Genomic DNA, 20,034 nt, shown 5'->3' on the forward strand with positions numbered 1-20,034 from the left:
GATCATGCCTGGCTCTCTGGCTCACTGCCCTGCTGCATGTGAGAATCACCAGCAGGGTTTTCATCACTCTCCAGGGAGGTCTGGGAAGGCCAAGGGGCTGTGCCAGGAAAACAATGTGCATTTCCTTTTTGATATGAATTTTGTACCAGGGACAGGTTTTCTAGCAGGCACGCAGGCAATGGATTTTCAGATCCTGACCCTCATGGCACAGCTCATGCAGGATTCCCCTGATCCCCTGAACAAACAGTGTTGTACCAGAGATAAATGTGAAATACTCATTTTATCAAAAACAGAGATCAAAAATACTCTCACTGACTCAGCATGCTGACACATCCAGCTCAGTAATTTAAGACTAGAGACCATCAACTCATTATCTCCCTAAGATACCCAGAAAACCAGCCCAGCAGAAATCACAGAGCTCCACACAAATCTGAGTCTCACAGTAATATTCTTCTATGGGAATATAAATTCACTAATTGCTTCATGGGTCATTAAATCTGGTTTTATAAGCTAAGACAGACACAGCATATAATCCAAAATGAATCACACCAGAGCAGGTCTGAGGGCACACATTAACATGCTATTGGCTGACACTAGAATTATCTGCACTGGCTGAAAATTTGGAAAAAACATCCTTGGTATTTGGGATCATTACATGAAAATACTATAGAAATCCTTTGCCTTTAACTGAGGCTATTAACACCTTTCCACAGCACGTTAATATCTCCATTTTACAGATGAGGACTGAGTCACAAAGACTTTCCTACAGCCAGTAACAAGTCAGTGGCATAAAGGCACCTGTTGCTTTAACTACTCATCCTGGAAAACAAACACACAATTCCTATTTCTAGCCCAATTAAAAAATAAAATCCTGAACACTTGGAGAAGATGATATTCAGCAGAAAGGGATGGAGAACAAAATAAACTGGTAAGAGGAAGGGGAAGTTGTGCAGCCTGTGTGGTTTTGGCTGGCAGTGGCTGTGCCAATTATACAAATTATTCAAATGTGATGCTCAGGTGTGTAGAGCAGCAAACACATCCAAGTGCTTTGGGGCAAAAAGTACATATTGCCATGTTTGGAGCATTCAGCATCACAAATTCCAGTCCAGAGAGTTCTGAGAGACACGGGCTGGGAGGAAAATCTTCCCTGTTCTGCCTTTTCTCCTCCTTTTCTTACATTTATCCTGAGAGGAATGTCAGATTTGTCTTTACAAACAAGCTGTGGGTCTGCTGGTGGATAAAATCAGCACTGAGAGATGAAAGGAACAATGGGATGGATTCTACTGATGGATGAATGGAAAAAAGGTATTTGCCTTTACAAACAAACTGTAGGTTTGCTGAGAAATGAAATTGGATATTGGAAGATGAAAGAAGCAATGGGGGAAAACCATGAATTCCATAAGAATTAAAAATTAAAAGGGAGGGTTGTACATGAGAGGGGAATCTCAGGTATCAGCTGTTTGGGCAGTCTGTGCCTCTCAAGTACCTCAGCCCATGGTAAGGAGAGAGGGAAACTGGGATAAAAAGGAGGCTGAGTCCTCCAAAAATCTGAGCGATCCCAGGGGAAAGCCCCATGGTCTCTGCCTTTATTGGAATAAACCAAAAATGATTCCTCCGTCTCCTTTTGAGCATAAACCTCTGGTGTTTGTGGATTAATTCTCCTGGCAATCCTGTTATCTGTTCCCAAATGACCCGATCCTTCCCGTGCTGAGTGCCCATCCCGGGAGTGCCCAAGGAGTTCCTGGAGGTGGCACTGGGAGCTCTGGGCTGGGGACAAGGTGGGGCTCAGGCTCGGACTGGATGCTGCTCACAAACCCAAACCCGGTTCCCTCCCCGCAGTAATTCCGAATTAACTCCATATTAACGGCGCGCTGCTGGGAGGAGCGCCGGGCGCGCACACCAGGATGGATGGATGGGAGGCAGCGCTCCGAGCATCGCTCTTTTCTCTTTTCTCTCTCTCAGACGGTTGTGCCGGGAAAGAAAAGCCCCCGAAGAGGCGGGTGTGGAGCCGCCAGGGTGACATCACGGATGGTGCCACCGCAGGAGCAGCCAATTGGGGAGGGCTGAGGCGCCGCCGGCCCCCTCACCTAGCGCAGGAGCCTATGACAGAGTGCTCCACACGCTGCTGCTCTGGCCCTGCTCATCTTGCCACTCCTCCTCCTCTCCCTTCCCACTCCATCCATCCATCCATCCGCACACACAGAGCACAGCCGGTACAACCGCCCCGCACAGCAAAATCCCGCCGAGCATCACTCTGCTGGCAGATTCACACCCCAGCTTCCCGCACTGCTGCGAGTTGTGTTTGCGTTCGGGGCTTTCGGTGGGAGGAAGGAGCTTCCTCCTGCTATTCACTGATGAATTGAACTCGTTGTTGTAACGGTGCAGCCAACAGGCTTCGGGTTTCTATCCCAAATGTAGGAAAAGCAATTCCACTCCAGCCAGAGAGCCCGATCGGGCCGGCAAGGCTGGGAAAACAGAGCAGAGAATTTAAAGGTGGGGCTCGACAGCCTCGAGATGCCAGTGGAGGCTCAGGCTGGACATCAGCAGCAATTTCTACATGGAAGAGGCTGCCCAGGGGCGTTTGGAGTGCCCATCCCTGGAGGTGGCACTGGGAACTCTGGGCTGGGGACAAGGTGGGGATTGACACAGCTTGGACTCTCGGAGGGCTTTTCAGCCTCCGTGATTCTGGGATTCTGTGCTCTGCCTTTCCCTGGATATCTGTGAATTTGGACAAGATCTAATTTGCAGCACACAGAAACAAAGCCCGGATCAGACCGGGGCAAACTGCAGAGCTTGCAAGGGCACCCTGTTTACAGCAGAGCTCCTCGGAGCAGCTGCTCTCCAGGAGGAAACATCCAGCTGTGTGTGAGCCGAAGCTGTTACAGCAATTTGTAGGAACCCCGGGGATCTCTTCTACCTGTCAGTGCTCTTAAAGCAGCAGCTGTAATTGTCTGCTGCTTCTCACTCCGAAACGAAATGACAATTGGCACATTGTGGCAGCAAGTCTGGCAGTGCTGCAGCTTTTTCATGTGAGAGGAGAGAGCCAGGCTCTGGGAGAGTCCTAAAGGAGACTGCTGTACTCCAGCACACAGCTTCAAACCCAGCTAACTGGCAGCACCGAGAGTCTCGTGAGAACAAAGAGATTTTTATGTCCCATTCTTTGCAAAAAATACCTGAGCTCTGCTTCAGCTCTGGCCCTCACACACTACAAGGCTTTAATTCTGACTCTGCAAAGATGAAGCTGAAAAATTCACCTGTGTGTATCCATTTCAGACTCTGACAGGAACTTTGTTCCCACCTTATCAGTATTTATAAAGTATCCATATTTTGACAAAGAATCCTGTAACTGGAGCTGGCTCGATAAGGAGCAGAAATGTTCTGTCCTTGCCAGGCCTGGGCAGCACAGACAGACCCTGCCCAGCCCAGCAGGGCAGCCTGCAGCTCCTTCTCACCTCCCAGCTGTAGAAAACTCTGCTTAAGACAAGGACAAATGGGTCCAGACTGAAAGAGGAGAATTTATGTGAGACACACAGAGGAAATTCTTCCCTGTGAGGGTGGGAGGCCCTGGCACAGGGTGCCCAGGGAAACTGTGGCTGCCCCATCCCATCTTACCCAGCAGCCCTGGGAGCACACACTGCTCTCAGAGCATCCTCCAGGCCTTCAGGAGGAGCTCTGACAGAAATCCAGATGGTTCCAAATTTGGAGCTGAGTACTGATTTAGTGTGCATGCCCCTCTTACCTATAAACATGACAGACACTTTGTGGAATCCTGCAATGGTTTGGGTTGGAAGGGACCTCAAGGACCACCCCTGCTCCATGGGCAGGGACACACTCACTCTCCCAGGGTGCTCCAAGCACATCCAAGCTGCCCTTGGACACTCCCAGGGATGGGGCAGCCACAGCTTCTCTGTGCCAGGGGCTCCCCACCATCACAGGGAAGAATTTCCTCTGTGTATCTCACATAAATATCCTCTCTTTCAGTCTGGACCCATTAGTCCAGAACTGAAGCTCCTGATGAGAGTGTAATATCCTCCCTCCGTGGAGGTGAAAGCAGAGCAGTGGCCCCTGAAACTCCCCCAGCTGGGCTGTGCCAGCTCCAGCTGCACACATCAACCATTAAACAACAGGCAGCAGGACCTGCAGCTCTCCCCACACTCCCCCTGGACCTGCAGGGCTCATGGAACCAGCAGATACACAAAGCAGGGCAATCTCCTGGCTGCCAAAACTCCTCATGGCAGAGACAGAGGCTCAAGGTGTTGGAGGAGAATGGAGCAGCAGTGTGAAAACAGGAGATGAATGAGCAGAGCTAGGAATGCACTGAAGCAGGGTGAGAACATCCCAGCAGGGACCTGCTCCCTGAGTAATGGGAATAATGCAAAAGCAGAAGAGATTTCACCAGCAAGGTGCAGAGCAGGTTTTTGTGAGGATGGTCCCACAAAGCTCCTCCCAGCAGCTGAGGGACAAGGGCCCTGCCTGCTCTGCCCACAGAAGATCCAGGGGTGGTTTGTGTCTGAAATTCCACATGCACTGTTCACATCTTGTTAGGTCACAAGCTCATGTAGCACTGTTGAAATAAATGAGGAATTATTATTTTTTTAATATGGAAAAGAAGAGCAAGGAATATTTTTCACCCAAAATTCTGCATATAAAGTTTTTTTTATATTGATAAATGAGTCTCCCAGCCTGTAGTTAGATACAGGTTACATGCCAAAAGTAAAAGGCTGTGAGAAGATTGGTCTTAAAAGTTTTTACTTAGAAGACACAGAAAAATGCACCTGAGAGTCAGAGGCTGCTTGACCTTCCACAGAAAGGCATTCAGGATCCAGGGGCTGGAATTTAAACTCCAAAGTAAGGTGGAAGTTAAAGGCTGGCACAACTCCACACACTGAGACTTTTGCAAGGATATTTCTTTTTGTGACCTAAATTATACATCTAAACAACTTCAGCAGCTGTAGGACCATTCTCTTTTTTATACACACTCCAGAATAAGGCATTTTCTGCCCTTAAAATTCACTGATTTCTCTTCAGACAATGAACAGCAAGTTACACAAACTGCACCACGAAAAAAAAAATCTCTAAACAAACTTCCCAGTCTTATCAGAGAAGTGTTAGGAAACAGTTTAAAATAGAAAAATGCCTGTTTCCATACTCTCAGCTCTCTGGCAGCAGCTCAGAAAGTGAAGTCATGTTTCCTTTCCCCCCAATGTCAGCCCTGCCTGACCCAGCTCTCACCCAGGGCCCCAATGAAGGGCAAATTCATTCAGCTTTCTCTTTTTCATGGGGTTGCTGTATCCAGCACGAGGTTTTCAGGAGTATCTCCAGGTTTTTGTTTTGTTTTCAAAGTGCTGGTTGAACTGCAGGGCACAGTTCAGGAATCCTGGTGATTTATTTGGGTTTCCAAGGCCCAAGCCACAAAGGAACCTTCACAAACTGCAAGCACAAGGCAAAGATCCCACAAACACCTGCAGGGAGTCAGGGCTTCACTTTCAGATTCAATTGTTATGGTATGCACACACATAAATGTGTAAATAATAGTGAGCTTTCCCATTAAACAATTACATTTCTAAGCTTTTCATACATGTACAGTGAAGCCTGAATCCAGAGTAAGAACTCAATATCCCAGCACTGAACTCAGGTCAAGGCAGAAGAGAACTTTCCCAGAATCTGATATACTTGGACAAGAAACTTGAAGACAGTCCTCAACTCCATCCAAATGTGATTTACACCAGAATAATCCCAGAGCAAAGGAAGTGCTGCCTTATGCAAAATGATCTTGTATTTATTTCTTTGCATTATAACTGAAAAGGTTTTGAAGCAAGACCCAAGTTTCACTGTGAGTCTCAGAAACTTTCTGCAAGTAGGGTTTATAATTTTCTCTTATTCCTCTGGAAAAGAAAATCCCATTTACACAAAGTTCTGGATGCACAGATTAAAAATCTAGATAAGAGTAAGTGAAATGGGTGGTACCAGTAATAAATGGTGCCAATCCCACCTAGAATGAACAACTCTCCTCGTGATAAATAGAAATAAAAAATAAACAGTGCTCTTGAACCAAGAACATGGAGGCAGATTAACAATCAGGGTTTATGGCCCTTACTCTTTAATCTGCAAATTAAACACAATTAGGAAACAGAAGAGAAATACAAGGAATACAACAGAGTTGACCAACCATACAAAATCTCAGCAATTCTACTTCACATTTCATATGCCACCACATTATTTTCCTTTCAGAGTTTTCCTGGACAAGGTGCTGGAGAACCTGGAGAAGGTACACAAGGCCAACCAGGGGGAATATTTTTATTAAGTGCTTCAGGAAATGAAGCAGATGATCCCAGGTCACTAAAAAAACAAAACAAAAACAAAAACCCAAGCAATCTTCCAAAAAAAAAATCCAGTTTATAAACAGCAGCTTCAGTGTTTGTGTCACCCAGAAGAAAAGTTCCATGAAACATCTGAAAGAGCAGAGCTGTAAAAAAGGGAGGAAGGACAAAGGAGGCGCAGCAGGAAGTCATTCCAGACAAGCAGTTTTGGGAGAGCTTTAATGGCACAAAATGTTTATCAGCTACAACTTATACATGTAAACTGGAGATAATGTTACAAAGTGCTAACTAATTGATGAAGAATGCATAATCACTTTGGCTCAGTTAACTCCAATATTTCAACAAATGTCAATTAAAAAAATTGGAATTTCTAACAATCTTCAGCTTTCACTTTTGAAAAGAGTAGTAAATGTGCATTTGCTGCAGTTAGGTCAGCCTGCATCTTTAATGTGCGAGTTTATGCATTTTTTCTTGATCCTATTTACAAATAGTCCAGGCCAGTTTTCACTGAATGTAAGAAAAATGAAGCCTACTTATTTATTTATTTATTTTTTCCAAAACTGTAAACAGGTATAAAGCTTTTTAAACAACATTTATCTTAACAAAACTTCAACTCTCAATAATTGAAACCCCTTTTTTGAATGCTACAACACTCTGATGCTGTTCATTGTAAAACTGGAAGTTGCAGATTTTCCTCCAAAGCTTAGACCAGGGTCTCAATAAATACTGCATTTATCCCAGCCAGTGTTACAGTGACCACAGACATTCCTCAGCTCTGGGTTTCATAGATTTACTCCAAACATCATTATCCAGCCACAAGCTTGCACTGTTATTTATCAGATATTCTGACATTAATTTAGAAAGGGGTAATTTATTGGGTTTTTCTCTTTAAAAATATTCCCTACTTAGTAAAAAAATCTCTTTTTCCACTACTCCAATTCCATACAAAACAAGGTGCTGTGCTAGAACTGAAAGTGGTCCAGCCTTTCACTGTGCCCTCAGGTCTGAGGGCTGGAAAATGAAATATTTGATGCTCTCTGAAGCTCCCTCCACCACGTTCCCCTGCCCACCCCTCCTCTGGTGAAACCCAATATCCACACCCAAAACAAACCTGCACTTGTGGGCAGCTCAAGTGCCACTAAGTATTCACAAGTAACAGGGAAAAAAAAAAGCAGATTACTCAGTAAGATTTGCTGTTCACCCTGAAAACATTCTCTGACAGCATTCAGAAGTAGAGAATGAAAATAAATACACTTCAGCAGTGGATTCATACTTAATTTTTCACTTCCTGGGAGCTAACTAAAGTTTTTTAACCCAAATCTCAGCTGGGATTTAGCTTCTATGCATCAACTGGTTCAAGCAATCACTGCTCTATCAAATAATCAACTTTATAAAGTCTGATGCAAGCAAGCAATTATAGGTAGCTGTTTTCTCCAAATGGCTGACTAGATTTTCTTATTTTCTACAAGTCAGCCTACTAAAGTTCTTATTTAAATGAGATTTTTGCTAGTCTTAAAATTAGCATTGGTTCCCTAAATACTTAGTATTAAAGTCTATATCATATTTTTATATATATATTCATATATATTTATATATATATATATATATAAAAACAGTATTCTATCCTTCAGAGTTCATGCTACATGTTCTGAAATCCAATAAAATCTATTTAAGGACATGACTGTCCTGATGCTTTGTAACAATTTGGTACTAAAGCTTCACATTTTGAAAAGAAGTGTCACTGAAGGAGGACAAGGCTTAATGTTCCCTAAGATAAAAGTTCAACAACATCAGTGAGAAATCTACCCTAACATGAGACATCACAAGTGACTTTCAGCTTCCAAGTATCCCCAAAAAGGAGATTGTACAGTAAACAATGAGAGAGAGGAATATTGAAAATTCATTTGCAGAAGACATTTCAGAGCTTTTCCAACTTCTGAACCTTTATGCACCTGCAAGATTGTCCCCCTTAAGGATGAGTCCAAACTTTTCCTGCTGAAACTCGGATCCTCAGAGCTGTAAATGGTTCCACAACAAACAGAAGAATTTCCTTTTACACACAGCCTACCTACACTACAGCTGTTGGGTTTTTCCTTAATTTAGAACTACTTTGAAAAGGAAAGTTCCACATTGAAAATTTTCCCTAAAGAAAAACAGGTAAAGAAAAAAAAAAAGCTTCTTCACATGCAAACAATGCAATTTTTCTAATAGTTCCTAGGTATCAGACAGGTTTTCCTACAAGGAATAAGGAGCTGACTTCATAGAAAAGACAAGATTACAACAATTACCTAGTATTAAAATATGCTGATGGATTTAGTTATCCTACTTTAAAATTTCTGCAGTCTTTGCCTCCTGCAATTCAAATGGTGTTTGTTAGCCAATACAAGGGGCAGAGTAAATTCCCCCCAAAAAGCTGATAATTAAACTGGATCTTTATTGCCAGTGATTTCTTACTTTATTCCATACCCAGCTTCTTTTTTACAAAAGAAAAACTCTTTTCCACTCCAACCAGTAATTTTCTTCTTTCATCACCACCATGCAGTCAACATTAGACCATGCACAACTGCAACTGAAGTCAGGTTGCACTAAGGAGGCAACAGCATCACTGATAAAATTAAACTTGCTGGTGGCATTTTGCATTGAGAGAAGCCCTTGCAACATAGAGACAGTTGTAAACTCCATCCAGCAACTCTGACGTGTCTTGCAGGCCAAGAGGCAGGGGAATGGGAGAGAGGGAAAATGTGGATAGCCAAAAACACCTCAACAGAGTTCCAACACAATACTGAATTCCAGAGTTAGCAAAAACCTGGATATGGAAGGAAAGGGTGAAGTCAGGGTCATGCTTAGAATGGTCTCAAGTCAAATGTACTAAATGAGACAGAAACACCTTCACAGGCCATGGGGTCCAGGTTTGCACTCTGTGCTCAGTAGGTGCTGGCTGAAGGTGTGGTCAGGCGTTTCCCAATGTAGATGCTGCAATAAAAACACAAGGATTTGCTATTGCACAGGAATGTTCCTGCTGTCCCACAGCCCCCTCTCAGCTCTGAGAAAATTCCACATGGAAAATTTTCCCTAAAGAAAATTACAACTTCTCTTCTCTTCCAGAAAATTACTTACAGTGAGGTTTTGCTGAGTCTGGAAGGATCAGTACTCACCCAAAGTGGGTTTTCCTCATCTGAAAACCCCAATCCAAAAGCTTTTGTTTTGAGTACCTGACACAGCAACACTCCCAGACAACTGGGGGAAAACAAATCAAGTGCTGCCTACAGAGAGGGGGGTGAACTTTAAAACTCTGAGCATTGAGGATCTGTGCAAGATTTAAATGACTGCAGAACTTTGCACAACTCTGCTGCAGCACAAGTATCTCACAGTGCATCCTCACATATTCCATCCTAATTTATTTGACAGTTTACAAGAATTTAAAGAGACACTTGAACTACATCCACAAAAACAAATATAAAGCTAAATAAAGCCAAGTTTTGAGTCCATTTGCACCATCCCAGAAGAACATAAGGTGGATAAACAGAACATAGGGATTTAGGCAAAGTCAGAGATTAAGTGGGATTACCCAGGTAATGAAAACACTGCTGAGCAGACACAGCTGATCTTGCAGGACACATCCAATATTTCATTTCTCTAAGTTCTCAAACCTTGACTTTCAGCAATATCACAATGCAGCATTAAACTGGAAATTACAGTTTGTGCCACACACACCACCTCAGCATCATTATTTGTACAGTGTCCCTTCATACTGGTCAGTAAAAGTTATTTTTCATCTATTCTAATTTTTCCTTTATAACCTAAAGCATTTAAATAGAAGGCACATAATCAAATTGCACATGTAACAATTGCAAAGGTTATTTGCAAACTCATCCATGCATACTCAACATAATTTGATTTATTCTAGAAATAAAGCACATTAAAGGCTGCAAAGTTTTAATTGCTGCAAAGTTTTCCTGCTTTTGTAAAAAAAGTTTGAGTGAGGGACAAAAATCATTATTCTAGAAAAAGCCCTTTTCAGCAGGTCCTGACATTCAAGCAAAGTGGAAAAGCAAAAGCTGAAGTGAGAATTAGGTTAATACTTACCCTAGTCCCAGAGCCAAAACATGAGATATGAACAGAGATGGAATGAAAACCTTAAGAAATTCTGCAGAGAAAATGCCACCTTTTTTCATTGCTCCACTTTTTCTCATACTTAGAGACACTGAACGTTTGGGATGTCTGAAATGGAATTCCCTGGAAGAAGAGGGGGAGGGGGGAAAAATTCAACAAGACTTTTTTGTTTCTTTCCCTTCTATTCTTTTTTTTTTTTTTTTTTTTTTTTTTTTGCACACAAATGCACAGATCTCTGTAGGAACATTTTTGTTTTTATAAAGTACAAAGAGCTAGAGATCAAAGCCCAAGATCCCTTACACAGAGTAAGGAATCCAAGATAATAAGAGGAGGGATTGTGGAGAGACCACTTACACAGACAGTACAGACACAAAGGGAGCAGGAGCTGCAGAGAGAGGTAGGTCCAAGAGAGGGATTTGTTAGCAAGAGGCCTCATTTTTTGCTCCAAACACAGATACAGAAGTCTGCCAGATTTAGACAGCATCCTCTATTTTAATAAAAATGCTTTGCATTCAAGGATCTCAAGGTTTCCCCTTCCGTGGATGAACATTACATATTTTACATAGAAAGAAAAAAAGGGACAGAGAATTTAGGAGACTTGCTCAACACTCTTCCATCCCAAAAGCCAAGACTAAATCCCATGAATCCCAGCTGCAGGTACCCAGCTCTCCCACTAATTGCCATGTTGTCCAGAAACCTTGCAAGCAGCTTGGATCAGCTTCAAGTCACTCTGCTGCAATTTTAATTTTCATACTTCATTGTTTTGACCTTTTTTAGCCTCCCCACAGAGAAATCAATCTCTTCCTAAGATGAATTTATTTTGATTGTGAGATGGTGACAATCCTTCATCTATTCATTGAAATCAATTAACATTCATTAAAAACCCAGAGCTGAACTCACTTGGGAGGAATGTTTTCAGGCCTACTTGACCAGTCTGACACCCAGTCTGCACTTTTCTTCAAAACTTCCAATTCTTTCTCTCCTTCTACTGCTTCTTCTTCAGACTGAAACACACAGGGACAAACCTTGTAACACTCAATGAGCTCCTCCTCAGGGTGTAAAATGGAGAGTGACAACAGTGGTGACATGATAAGCAGCAAATGGTGGCACCTGATAAACCAGTAAGTTGTTCTTGGACTCCTGATTATTTCAGAGATTTGATTTTGCCAGCAGAAGTCAGGAAACCACAAATTCTATTACTATACCCAGGATTTCCACATCATTGCAAGCTGTTTGTTTTTTTTAAACTAACAAAAACAAAGGATTATTTTAATCCTAAATGTAATGAACCAGTGCAAAAAATATTTACAAATGGAAGAAAACATTAGGCTGATGGCATTCCATTTAAAGCCCACAGAACATGATTAAAAGCAGGGGAAGTCAAATAAAAAGGTTTCAAAACCAGTATTTTGACTTTTTAAAAGTGTTACTAGTCATTTAAAATTTATATTACTTGCAACTAGTAGCTTCTACTGAGTGAATCCCAGAAGGACTCACTCTAATTATATATAAAGATTTAGCTTCACATCAATAAATGCAAATGCTACCATGTAAGAAAAGAAATAAATTAGGAAGAGTAGAGAACACCACTGATTTTAGTATTAAAACTTAGCATTAAAACAATACTAAGTATTAAATAACCTACTTAGTATTAAAGCAATGTCCTGAGTGACTCTTATTAGAATATGATAAACACTTACAACATCAAATGAGAAGCACAGCAAACCCAGAGGAAATCAAAAATTGCCACAAGTGAGATGCAGAGCTCACCAACACCTTCACTCAGACCCTTCTGGCTCTCAGGGCAGAACTGCAACAGTCCCAAGTCTTTGACAAAATTAAATGCAAGGTTTCATCCTTCCAGGAATGCTTTTTATTTATGCTGCTGAAGACAGCAAATGCAATGAAATGATGGAACTAAGAGTTCAGCATTAGTCTCCTCTCAGTTTGTTATGGAGATTACTCACAGTCATGTGAGTGTCTGCACAGCAATCACTGAGCACCCTGAAATCTTGTGCAGAAATATCAACATTTCAAAGCCAGCTCTGGCACCAGGGCCAGGGGTTACACAGTAATGACTGCCAGGAAAGCTGAGACACAGACTTGGCTTTCCCTCACTCTAAAACTATTCATCTCTAAGTCAAATTTCAATTAATACAGAATTTAAGTCTTTTGGCATCACAAAGAGCTTGTTCTACCCTTCAAGCCTAGATCAGATACCCACAACTTACAAATGTATATTTTAAAAGTTAAGGAAGAAAATACCTGAGAACTACTGTCTTTACTTGTGTGCATTTCCACATCAAAAGTTATCTGTCCATCATCTTGAGGTGACGGGCTAAAGAAAAATTGATTCCATTATGTCATTTTGTAAACTAAAGAATCATTAGTGTAGATAAATCTCAGCTGAATCATTTCCTCGTGCACTCTGGGACATTATTCAGCTGAGTTACAGACAGCACCACCCTTCAGATCCCAAATACCAGCATTAAAAAGTCTTCCCAACCTCCCCATCTTTTCAAACTTTTTTTATTTATAATCCTACCTTTCTCAACAAGCAAAGAAAGCAGTGCCCAAAAGTTCAGCTGCTACAGCAAAGATGCAAATCCCTTTGTTATGCAGGGAACACTGCCAGCATTGTGAATTACACGTGTTTTTGTATCATTACACCTGGAAGCATCACACAGTTACCACGAGCCAGCAACTATTCCAAATTCTGGAGCACAACCTTCCCCTGAGAAAAAACATCATCCAGGCACTGCTTTACCTGTCACAGTGGGAACTACCTCTTGAGCTGCTCTGTCCTGACTCGTGCTGGGCGTCCAGCAGGATTTTCTCCATGTCCCCATTGTGGATGGAGGAGGAGGAGGGCACGTGCTCCAGGCCCCCGTTCTTGCCGCTGCCGCTCTCGGTGCTGTTGCCGTTGCCATTCATCTGCAGCTCCACCCAGGAACCTGTGGGGCAGCCACAGTCACCCCAGGGACACCCCAGGGACAGCCCAGCACTGAACACACCTCCAGCTATCAGCTGCAGCCAGAGGGAGAGCCCAGCGTGCTGGGCTCAGATAACAGCACCGAGCTGAGCCTCATAAACAGGCAGAGACAACAGTGCTCCCCTCTCAGAACACAAACACCCCAAAAGCTGCTTGCTGCTCCCCAGCTCTGGAGATGCTCAATAAAATGTCCCCTTTCTCCCCAGTTATTAATTCTTTAATCAGCCACATCTCTCTCTGCAGTTTGGAGCTTCAATTAACTACGGATCACTCCATTACAGGTCACCCTGTTCTACATTCCTTCCTCAAGCAGAATTTCCATGTCCCTTAGTACAAAACTCCCTCTGTGCACCTTTCCCTTTCCCTTTCCTTTCCCAGGTCCCATTCACTTTGCTTTGCCCTGGCACAAACATCTCCCATCAAGCTCTGATTTACAGTTTCTTCCCCATTTTTTACCTGGGACATCTACCTGTACACTAAGATTCAACAAAAACAAGAGTGTACCATGGATGACAAGAGCAGCTGCTAAAAAGTTCACACAGTGTGTAGTTAAAGTGAGGATTTTTATTTCTAAATGCATTTCACTGATATTTTATGTGCAGATTAATTATATATGAGGGTGGATGTACTGATACATTCTTTAGTGGTATGTTTCAACTGGAAACAAACAGCTTTTAGAGATATATGCCACCACAACTCCTGTGTGATTTAGTTTATTCCATCTGAAGACAGGAGCTTTCAGGGGTTTTTTGTACTTGGTTGATGTTTTCTAAAGTTTGGACACATGCAGAAAAAATATCCAAGTAAGAAAAGCAAGACTAAAGCCACAAATAAAACATCTGAAACTACTTTTTGAGCATTATTTGTACATTTTAACACAGATTTTTGATTTCTGAAATGCACCTGCAAATGCCTGCACTTATTTTTTGCAGCATGCTTTTGTCTATGGGAGCTCCATCAGTGACACAGGAAGAGATGTTTAATAATAAGCCTGTTTTCAATTTAATTTTTGGTGAAGAATTCACCTTTAGTACCAATTATTCATGATGCCATCACAGTGCTGTCCATGGAAGCATCATGCTGAGGTGGTTCCCAGGCTGGATTCCCAACCAGGGAAATTTGGGAGTGCACAGGCACCAGCTCAGCACTGCACATGAGGCTTTTCAGATAATCAAGGGTTAAGTGGGAAGAGGCAGCTTTGCCCAGTCAGCATCAGACAGAGGCTGTGTTATCCAGATTGGTGATGACTGCTGGTGGCTGAATTCCTAAATAAAACAGCCAAACTCTAAGAACTTAATCAGGAAAGTTGTTCTGCCTTGCAGCAGCAAGAGGTCACAGGTGGCAAATGCAGCTAGCAGGTGGCCAGAAGTTAGTTAGGTAAAAAAGCTTTGTATTCCCCAACAAACACTTTTGGCTATTGGAAAATCAGGATTTGCAAATGATTATGATTAAAAAAATCAGCAGAGGGCAAAGGTGTGAGGGGATGTGTTCCTCTGACAGCAGAGCACCCAGAGGATGCTGCTCAGATCTCCTCACTCTGACACACAGCCCTAAACCCAGAGCCACAAATCACATTTTTATTGATTTACCTGGGGCTGACAAACTCTGTGTTGACCTAAATCACACTGTAGTAGGAAGAAATGCCAAAGAGTGCTGTGAGTAAAGATCCCTGGGAGCTGAGGAGCTGACATGAGGAGCAGCACGTTCCCAGCTGACCTCACTGGGAATGACTCAAACTCTCAGGGAAGCTCCGGGTGCCAGCGAGCCCCAGCACGCTGCACTGGCACCCACGGGAGCACAGCTGGCTCAAAATCTGCTCCCAGGGACAGAAAGATCTGCTGCTTTAAAGGGATGGATGGATGGGAATGTCCATGGGCAGGAGAACAAACTGCCCAAAGAACAGAGAGGGGTTTGCCCCAGCTTTGTTGAGAATAAGTTACATTAATCACCTGCTAATTGTGACAGTGAAATAGGAAATGTGGCAGAATGAAGAGTGGTAGAATTAAGAGTAATAAATTTCCCTTCACAAATCACATAACACACACTCTTTGGAAAAAAAAAAAAACCCAAACAACTGTTCATATGAATGGTATTTTCTCCAAAATTGTGTGAACTTTGGCTTTGCTCTATGGCTAATTATTTCACCATGAATTTATATACACTGACTTTAATTCTATGTTTTGCCATAATTTGGTGAATTTTTGTTTATGTTTAATTTGGTTTCAACATCAAGAGCTAAACATGTTGGGAAAGACAGGTCTCATTGTGTTTATTCCCTCTAATTTCAGCTGGGTGCATGAAGCAGAGATATCAAAGGCAATATATGAATTAAATATCTGTACACATTTTATAGGTACAAAAATACTCTAAAGTAGGAGCTCACAAGTAGTCTGAGGCATGAACAACCTGGATAAATTAATAAATATCACTTTTACAATTAAGTACAACATTAACAAAAAGAAAAAGAGGGAAAGAAAAAGAAAGCAAACCAAATTCCCACAATGGTAATTATTAAGCAGATTTTCCATGACAGAGGAGATGAGCTCTTGCCTAAGGTGGGATTTCTTTTTGTCAATATGTAACAGAGCTTTATAATAATTAAAATACAGGAAGCATCCAGAATTCCCAAAGCAAGCAACCTGTGTTTTTTATCTCTCTGAACCCAACAAAGCACAGGTTACCAGTTTTATTCCAGCTCTTCTGCCCTCCAAGCTCTAAGAGATCTTTGAATAAAAGGCCCTAAACACGCACAAACGACACCCAGAACACCATGAATAGCTGTCTGAGCTCATTAGCCTGAAAAGTTCAGTGACAAGCTGAGAGAATGGCAGAAAATGGAGCTGTCCCAGCAGAGCATTGTGCGGGGCTGAAAGCAGCACTAAGCCCGTGTGGAGCTGATCGGCTGCATTTGTTTTGTTCCCAGTAAAACATTTCCTCTCCTACCTTGTGCTCAGCTCCTCCAGCACTCCCTGAGCCCCGTGCTGAGCCAGCAGCAAGATCCATGCCCGGCTCACACAGCTCTCAGCTCCCGTCCCTCCTATCCCCCAGCAGAGTTACCACATCGCCAGGAATTAAAAATAAAACATACACACATCAAATGTGGCCGTTTCTGAAGTCAGCATCGAGTCAGGCAGCCGGCATGTCGCAACTCTGACAGACTAATTAAGTATAACAGGCCTGAATAATTTGCCAGAATTATTGACTCAGGTAACATTGTTTAAGGTACACGGTTATCACACGAGGCTGTTACCACAGCACAATAGCAGCGTCATGAAATGCGCACAGTTTATTCTTCCTTTCACACAATTCCCATTGAGTTATGGAAAAGCAACCAGCGAGTTGATTTTGTGGCCGGCTAAACTTCACCGTAAACCACGGAGGTTACAGTTAATCATTAATGCAATTTATTCACCTCGTCTATCTTGAAAATTTAGAGATGAAAGGACACACCGAAGGAGCTGTTTATAAGGAAGGGAAAGCATTTGCCAAGTAAGTACCAGAGCCTACATGATGTGTCTTACTAGTGTTATCCCAGGAACAAAAGGATGCAGCAGAGCAGCTGACAGAGATGCCGGATATAGAGGGAAATAGCTCACGTCAGTGCTATTGACTCAGCCACTGAATAAACTCATTCCCACAGCCACGCTCCTCCCCCGACCCCGCTGGATCCCCACGGTCGCTGCTCGGGTAAACTCCGTGTAACCACGCAACGAGCTCGGGCCGCTCCTCGGGGGCCTCAAGCGCCCTCAGCCCCGGCGAGAGGGGGCGGCTGGGCTCCCGCACACCCGGAGCCCGTCTGATCACCCCCGGCTCCACCGGAGCGGGCCGGGCTGGGCTCTCCCGGAGCGGGGCTCTCCCCGTGCCGGGCTCTGCCGGTGCGGTGCTCTCCGGTGCCGCGGGGCTCTGGCGGTACGAGGCGCTCCCGGTGCCGCGGGGCTCTCCCGGTGTGGGGCTCTCCGGGTACGGGCCGCCCCTCCCGCCCGCCGCCGCTGCCCCTCTGGGCCCTTAGGCCGCCGCTACCGGGCCTTTTATACCCGCTCCGCCGCCGCCCATTGGCCCCCGGCGGCTCGCGCGGCGCGTCCTCCGCCAATGGCGGCCCGGGGGGGTCGCGGCCCTCAGGGCCCCTCAGCGCCCCCCGCGCCATCCCCCGCGCCCGCGCCCCCGCGGCCGCACTCACTGTTGAGGCCGGGCTCGCCGTGCGTGGCGTCCGCCGGCGGGTTGTTGTTGTTGTTGTGCTGCGGCGGCTCCTGAGGGCTGGACATGGCGGCGGCGAGGCGGCTGGAGCGACTGAGGAGCCGCTGGGGCAACAACAACAAACCCGGACTCCGTTCCGGGCCCGGCCGCCCCGCCCCGCTTCCCCCCCCCATGCAGCGCTCTGCGCAGGCGCGGCGCGCGCCGCTCCCGCCCTCCGCCTCCATGGCGCGAGCCGCGGCCGCGCACGTCCCGCGCGTGCGCAGGGCGGGAGAGGCGGGAGCGTGAGGGGCTGAGGGAGCGTGAGGGGGCTGAGGGGGCTGAGCTGAGGGAGATGAGGGAGATGAGGGGGCTGAGCTGAGGGAGATGAGGGGGCTGAGCTGAGGGAGATGAGGGGGCTGAGCTGAGGGGGCTGAGGGGGCTGAGCTGAGGGGGCTGAGGGAGATGAGATGAGGGAGATGAGGGGGCTGAGGGAGATGAGATGAGGGAGATGAGCTGAGGGGGCTGAGGGAGATGAGATGAGGGAAATGAGGGGGCTGAGATGAGGGGGCTGAGGGAGATGAGATGAGGGAAATGAGGGGGCTGAGATGAGGGGGCTGAGGGAGATGAGGGGGCTGAGCTGAGGGAGATGAGATGAGGGGGCTGAGATGAGGGAGATGAGGGGGCTTTGATGAGGGAGATGAGGGGGCTGAGATGAGGGAGATGAGCTGAGGGAGCTGAGATGAGGGAGCGTGAGGGGACGGGGATGGGGGAGAGGGAACGGGAACGGCGGGGTCTGTCCGCGTGGAAATGGGAAGGGAATGGCAGAGTCAGGGTCACTCAGGGTGGGAATGACAGGGTCAGGGTCTATCAGGATGGGAAAGACAGGGAATGGCAGGGTCAGGGTGGGAATGACAGGATCACTCCGTGGAAATGGGAAGGGAATGGCAGAGTCAGGGTCACTCAGGGTGGGAATGGCAGGTCAAGGTCAGTCATGCTGGGAAAGCCCTCCCAGAACATCGAGTCCGAGCTGTGATAATTGATAAATGATTCGTGTTAATCATAGAAGTTTTGGAGTTTGTATAAACCAGAATACTTCAAGGAAGAAAAGAACATGGACCTAGATAAAGGGAAATATATGATTGAACCCACTCTGTTTAAATCCCCCTGTTATGAATATTGTGTATACCAGTTTGTAAAAGAAAAAAAGGGTTTTCCATAGTCTGAAAGTTTTTTTTCCAGAATCAGATTTCCTGCCTTTGTGTAATCAATCACAAACTATCTGCTAAAGATCAGAATTCCCACTTCTCCTGTTTTTTATCTGCCAAGCAGATGGTTCCATGACCAGTTGTCCCAAGAGCTGTCCCACGAAGTTTGGAAGTTCCTTTGACTATCACTGCTGACCTTGCAGAATTACTACAACAAAACAATAACAATTATTGATTTCTACAAGGAAAACCAGACTATAAAAAGGGAGCTGCAAACCAAGTCCTCCTTTTAATTTTATTGCCTTCATTCTGTTTTGACAACTTTAAGGTTTATTTGGAGGCCTGGACTCTTTTTGACAGAATTTTGTGACTTCAGTCTCATCTCTCTCACAGGTATATTTATATTTATAAGCATTTTGCTTCCTAAAAGCTGTAAAGGAGCCTTTTTACACAATAAAGTTCTCCCATCAACAGCCAGGAGAGTATAAATTGTGTTTTTTCATTACTGGACTCACTGTAGGAATTCAGCAGCAGCACAATCAGAGTGAAGCCACACAGACACAACCCCAGTTTAGTTACAAATGTGAAGAAATCAATTTCTGTATCAGAACTAGAAAACTGGAGAAAAGAAAAACTAGAACTGGAGAAAAATCTTGTATCCACAAGTGTCACAATCATCCCATCCCACAATACCTGCTTTAAATATTTTTTGTCTTCTGGATGTTTGAAATCCACCTTTTGGAACACCAACAATTCTCAATTTGACTGCAGGCCTTGCATGGCTGTACCAAATTTCCAACCCTGTGGAAAATCTGGATGTCTCTGGGATAGAATTAGCTACATTAGCAGAAAAAAAGAAATTTAATTTAATTAATTTAATAATTTAATTTAATGAATTTGATAAAACATCTGTTTATAGATGGAGGGGCCGCAGAAACATTTGAGATTGGAGTTCAGAACAATGAGCTACTTGTGATTTTGAATAAAAAACCCACCTGGGTAACCCAATCCTACTTCTCAACCCTCAAATCACAGCCCAACACGAGCATTTGTCACCACCCTCATCCAGGAAGCATTTGCCACAACACTTGTGGCATGAATATTTATCAGTCAAGTGGGACTATTAAAACTTCTGAGTCAGAAATAAATTGATCAAGATTATAGAGTGAGTCAAAGCAGAGCCAGAAATAGAATTCACAAGGCCTGACTTCCAGCCCTGAGCTGGAGCCAC

General features: G+C 44.3%; 1 protein-coding gene across 1 annotated transcript; it reads right to left on the bottom strand.

Moving 5' to 3' along the window:
* Positions 1-6,522: 6,522 nt before the first annotated feature.
* BNIP3L (BCL2 interacting protein 3 like) lies at positions 6,523-17,806 on the bottom strand. The gene is made up of 6 exons (XM_056508733.1): positions 17,603-17,806; positions 13,201-13,387; positions 12,699-12,771; positions 11,334-11,437; positions 10,407-10,556; positions 6,523-9,293 (listed from the first exon to the last, which is right to left on the bottom strand). The coding sequence occupies exons 1-6, from the start codon at positions 17,790-17,792 to the stop codon at positions 9,245-9,247; spliced, it is 753 nt and encodes a 250-aa protein (XP_056364708.1). The 5' UTR covers positions 17,793-17,806; the 3' UTR covers positions 6,523-9,244.
* Between the last annotated feature and the right edge of the window lie 2,228 nt (positions 17,807-20,034).

The sequence above is a fragment of the Oenanthe melanoleuca genome, chromosome 22 (genome assembly GCF_029582105.1).
Source record: "Oenanthe melanoleuca isolate GR-GAL-2019-014 chromosome 22, OMel1.0, whole genome shotgun sequence".
Lineage (NCBI taxonomy): Eukaryota > Metazoa > Chordata > Aves > Passeriformes > Muscicapidae > Oenanthe > Oenanthe melanoleuca.

Bases quoted from the DNA above. Each gene is read 5' to 3' on its own strand.
- BNIP3L (XM_056508733.1), bottom strand. From the start codon at position 17,792: ATGGGGGGGGGAAGCGGGGCGGGGCGGCCGGGCCCGGAACGGAGTCCG. The intron at 13,388-17,602 runs GTGAGTGCGGCC...GCTGCCCCACAG, and splicing joins CGGCGAGCCCGGCCTCAACA to GTTCCTGGGTGGAGCTGCAG. The intron at 10,557-11,333 runs GTGAGTTCAGCT...CTCTTCTTCCAG, and splicing joins CCTGAAAACATTCCTCCCAA to GGAATTCCATTTCAGACATC.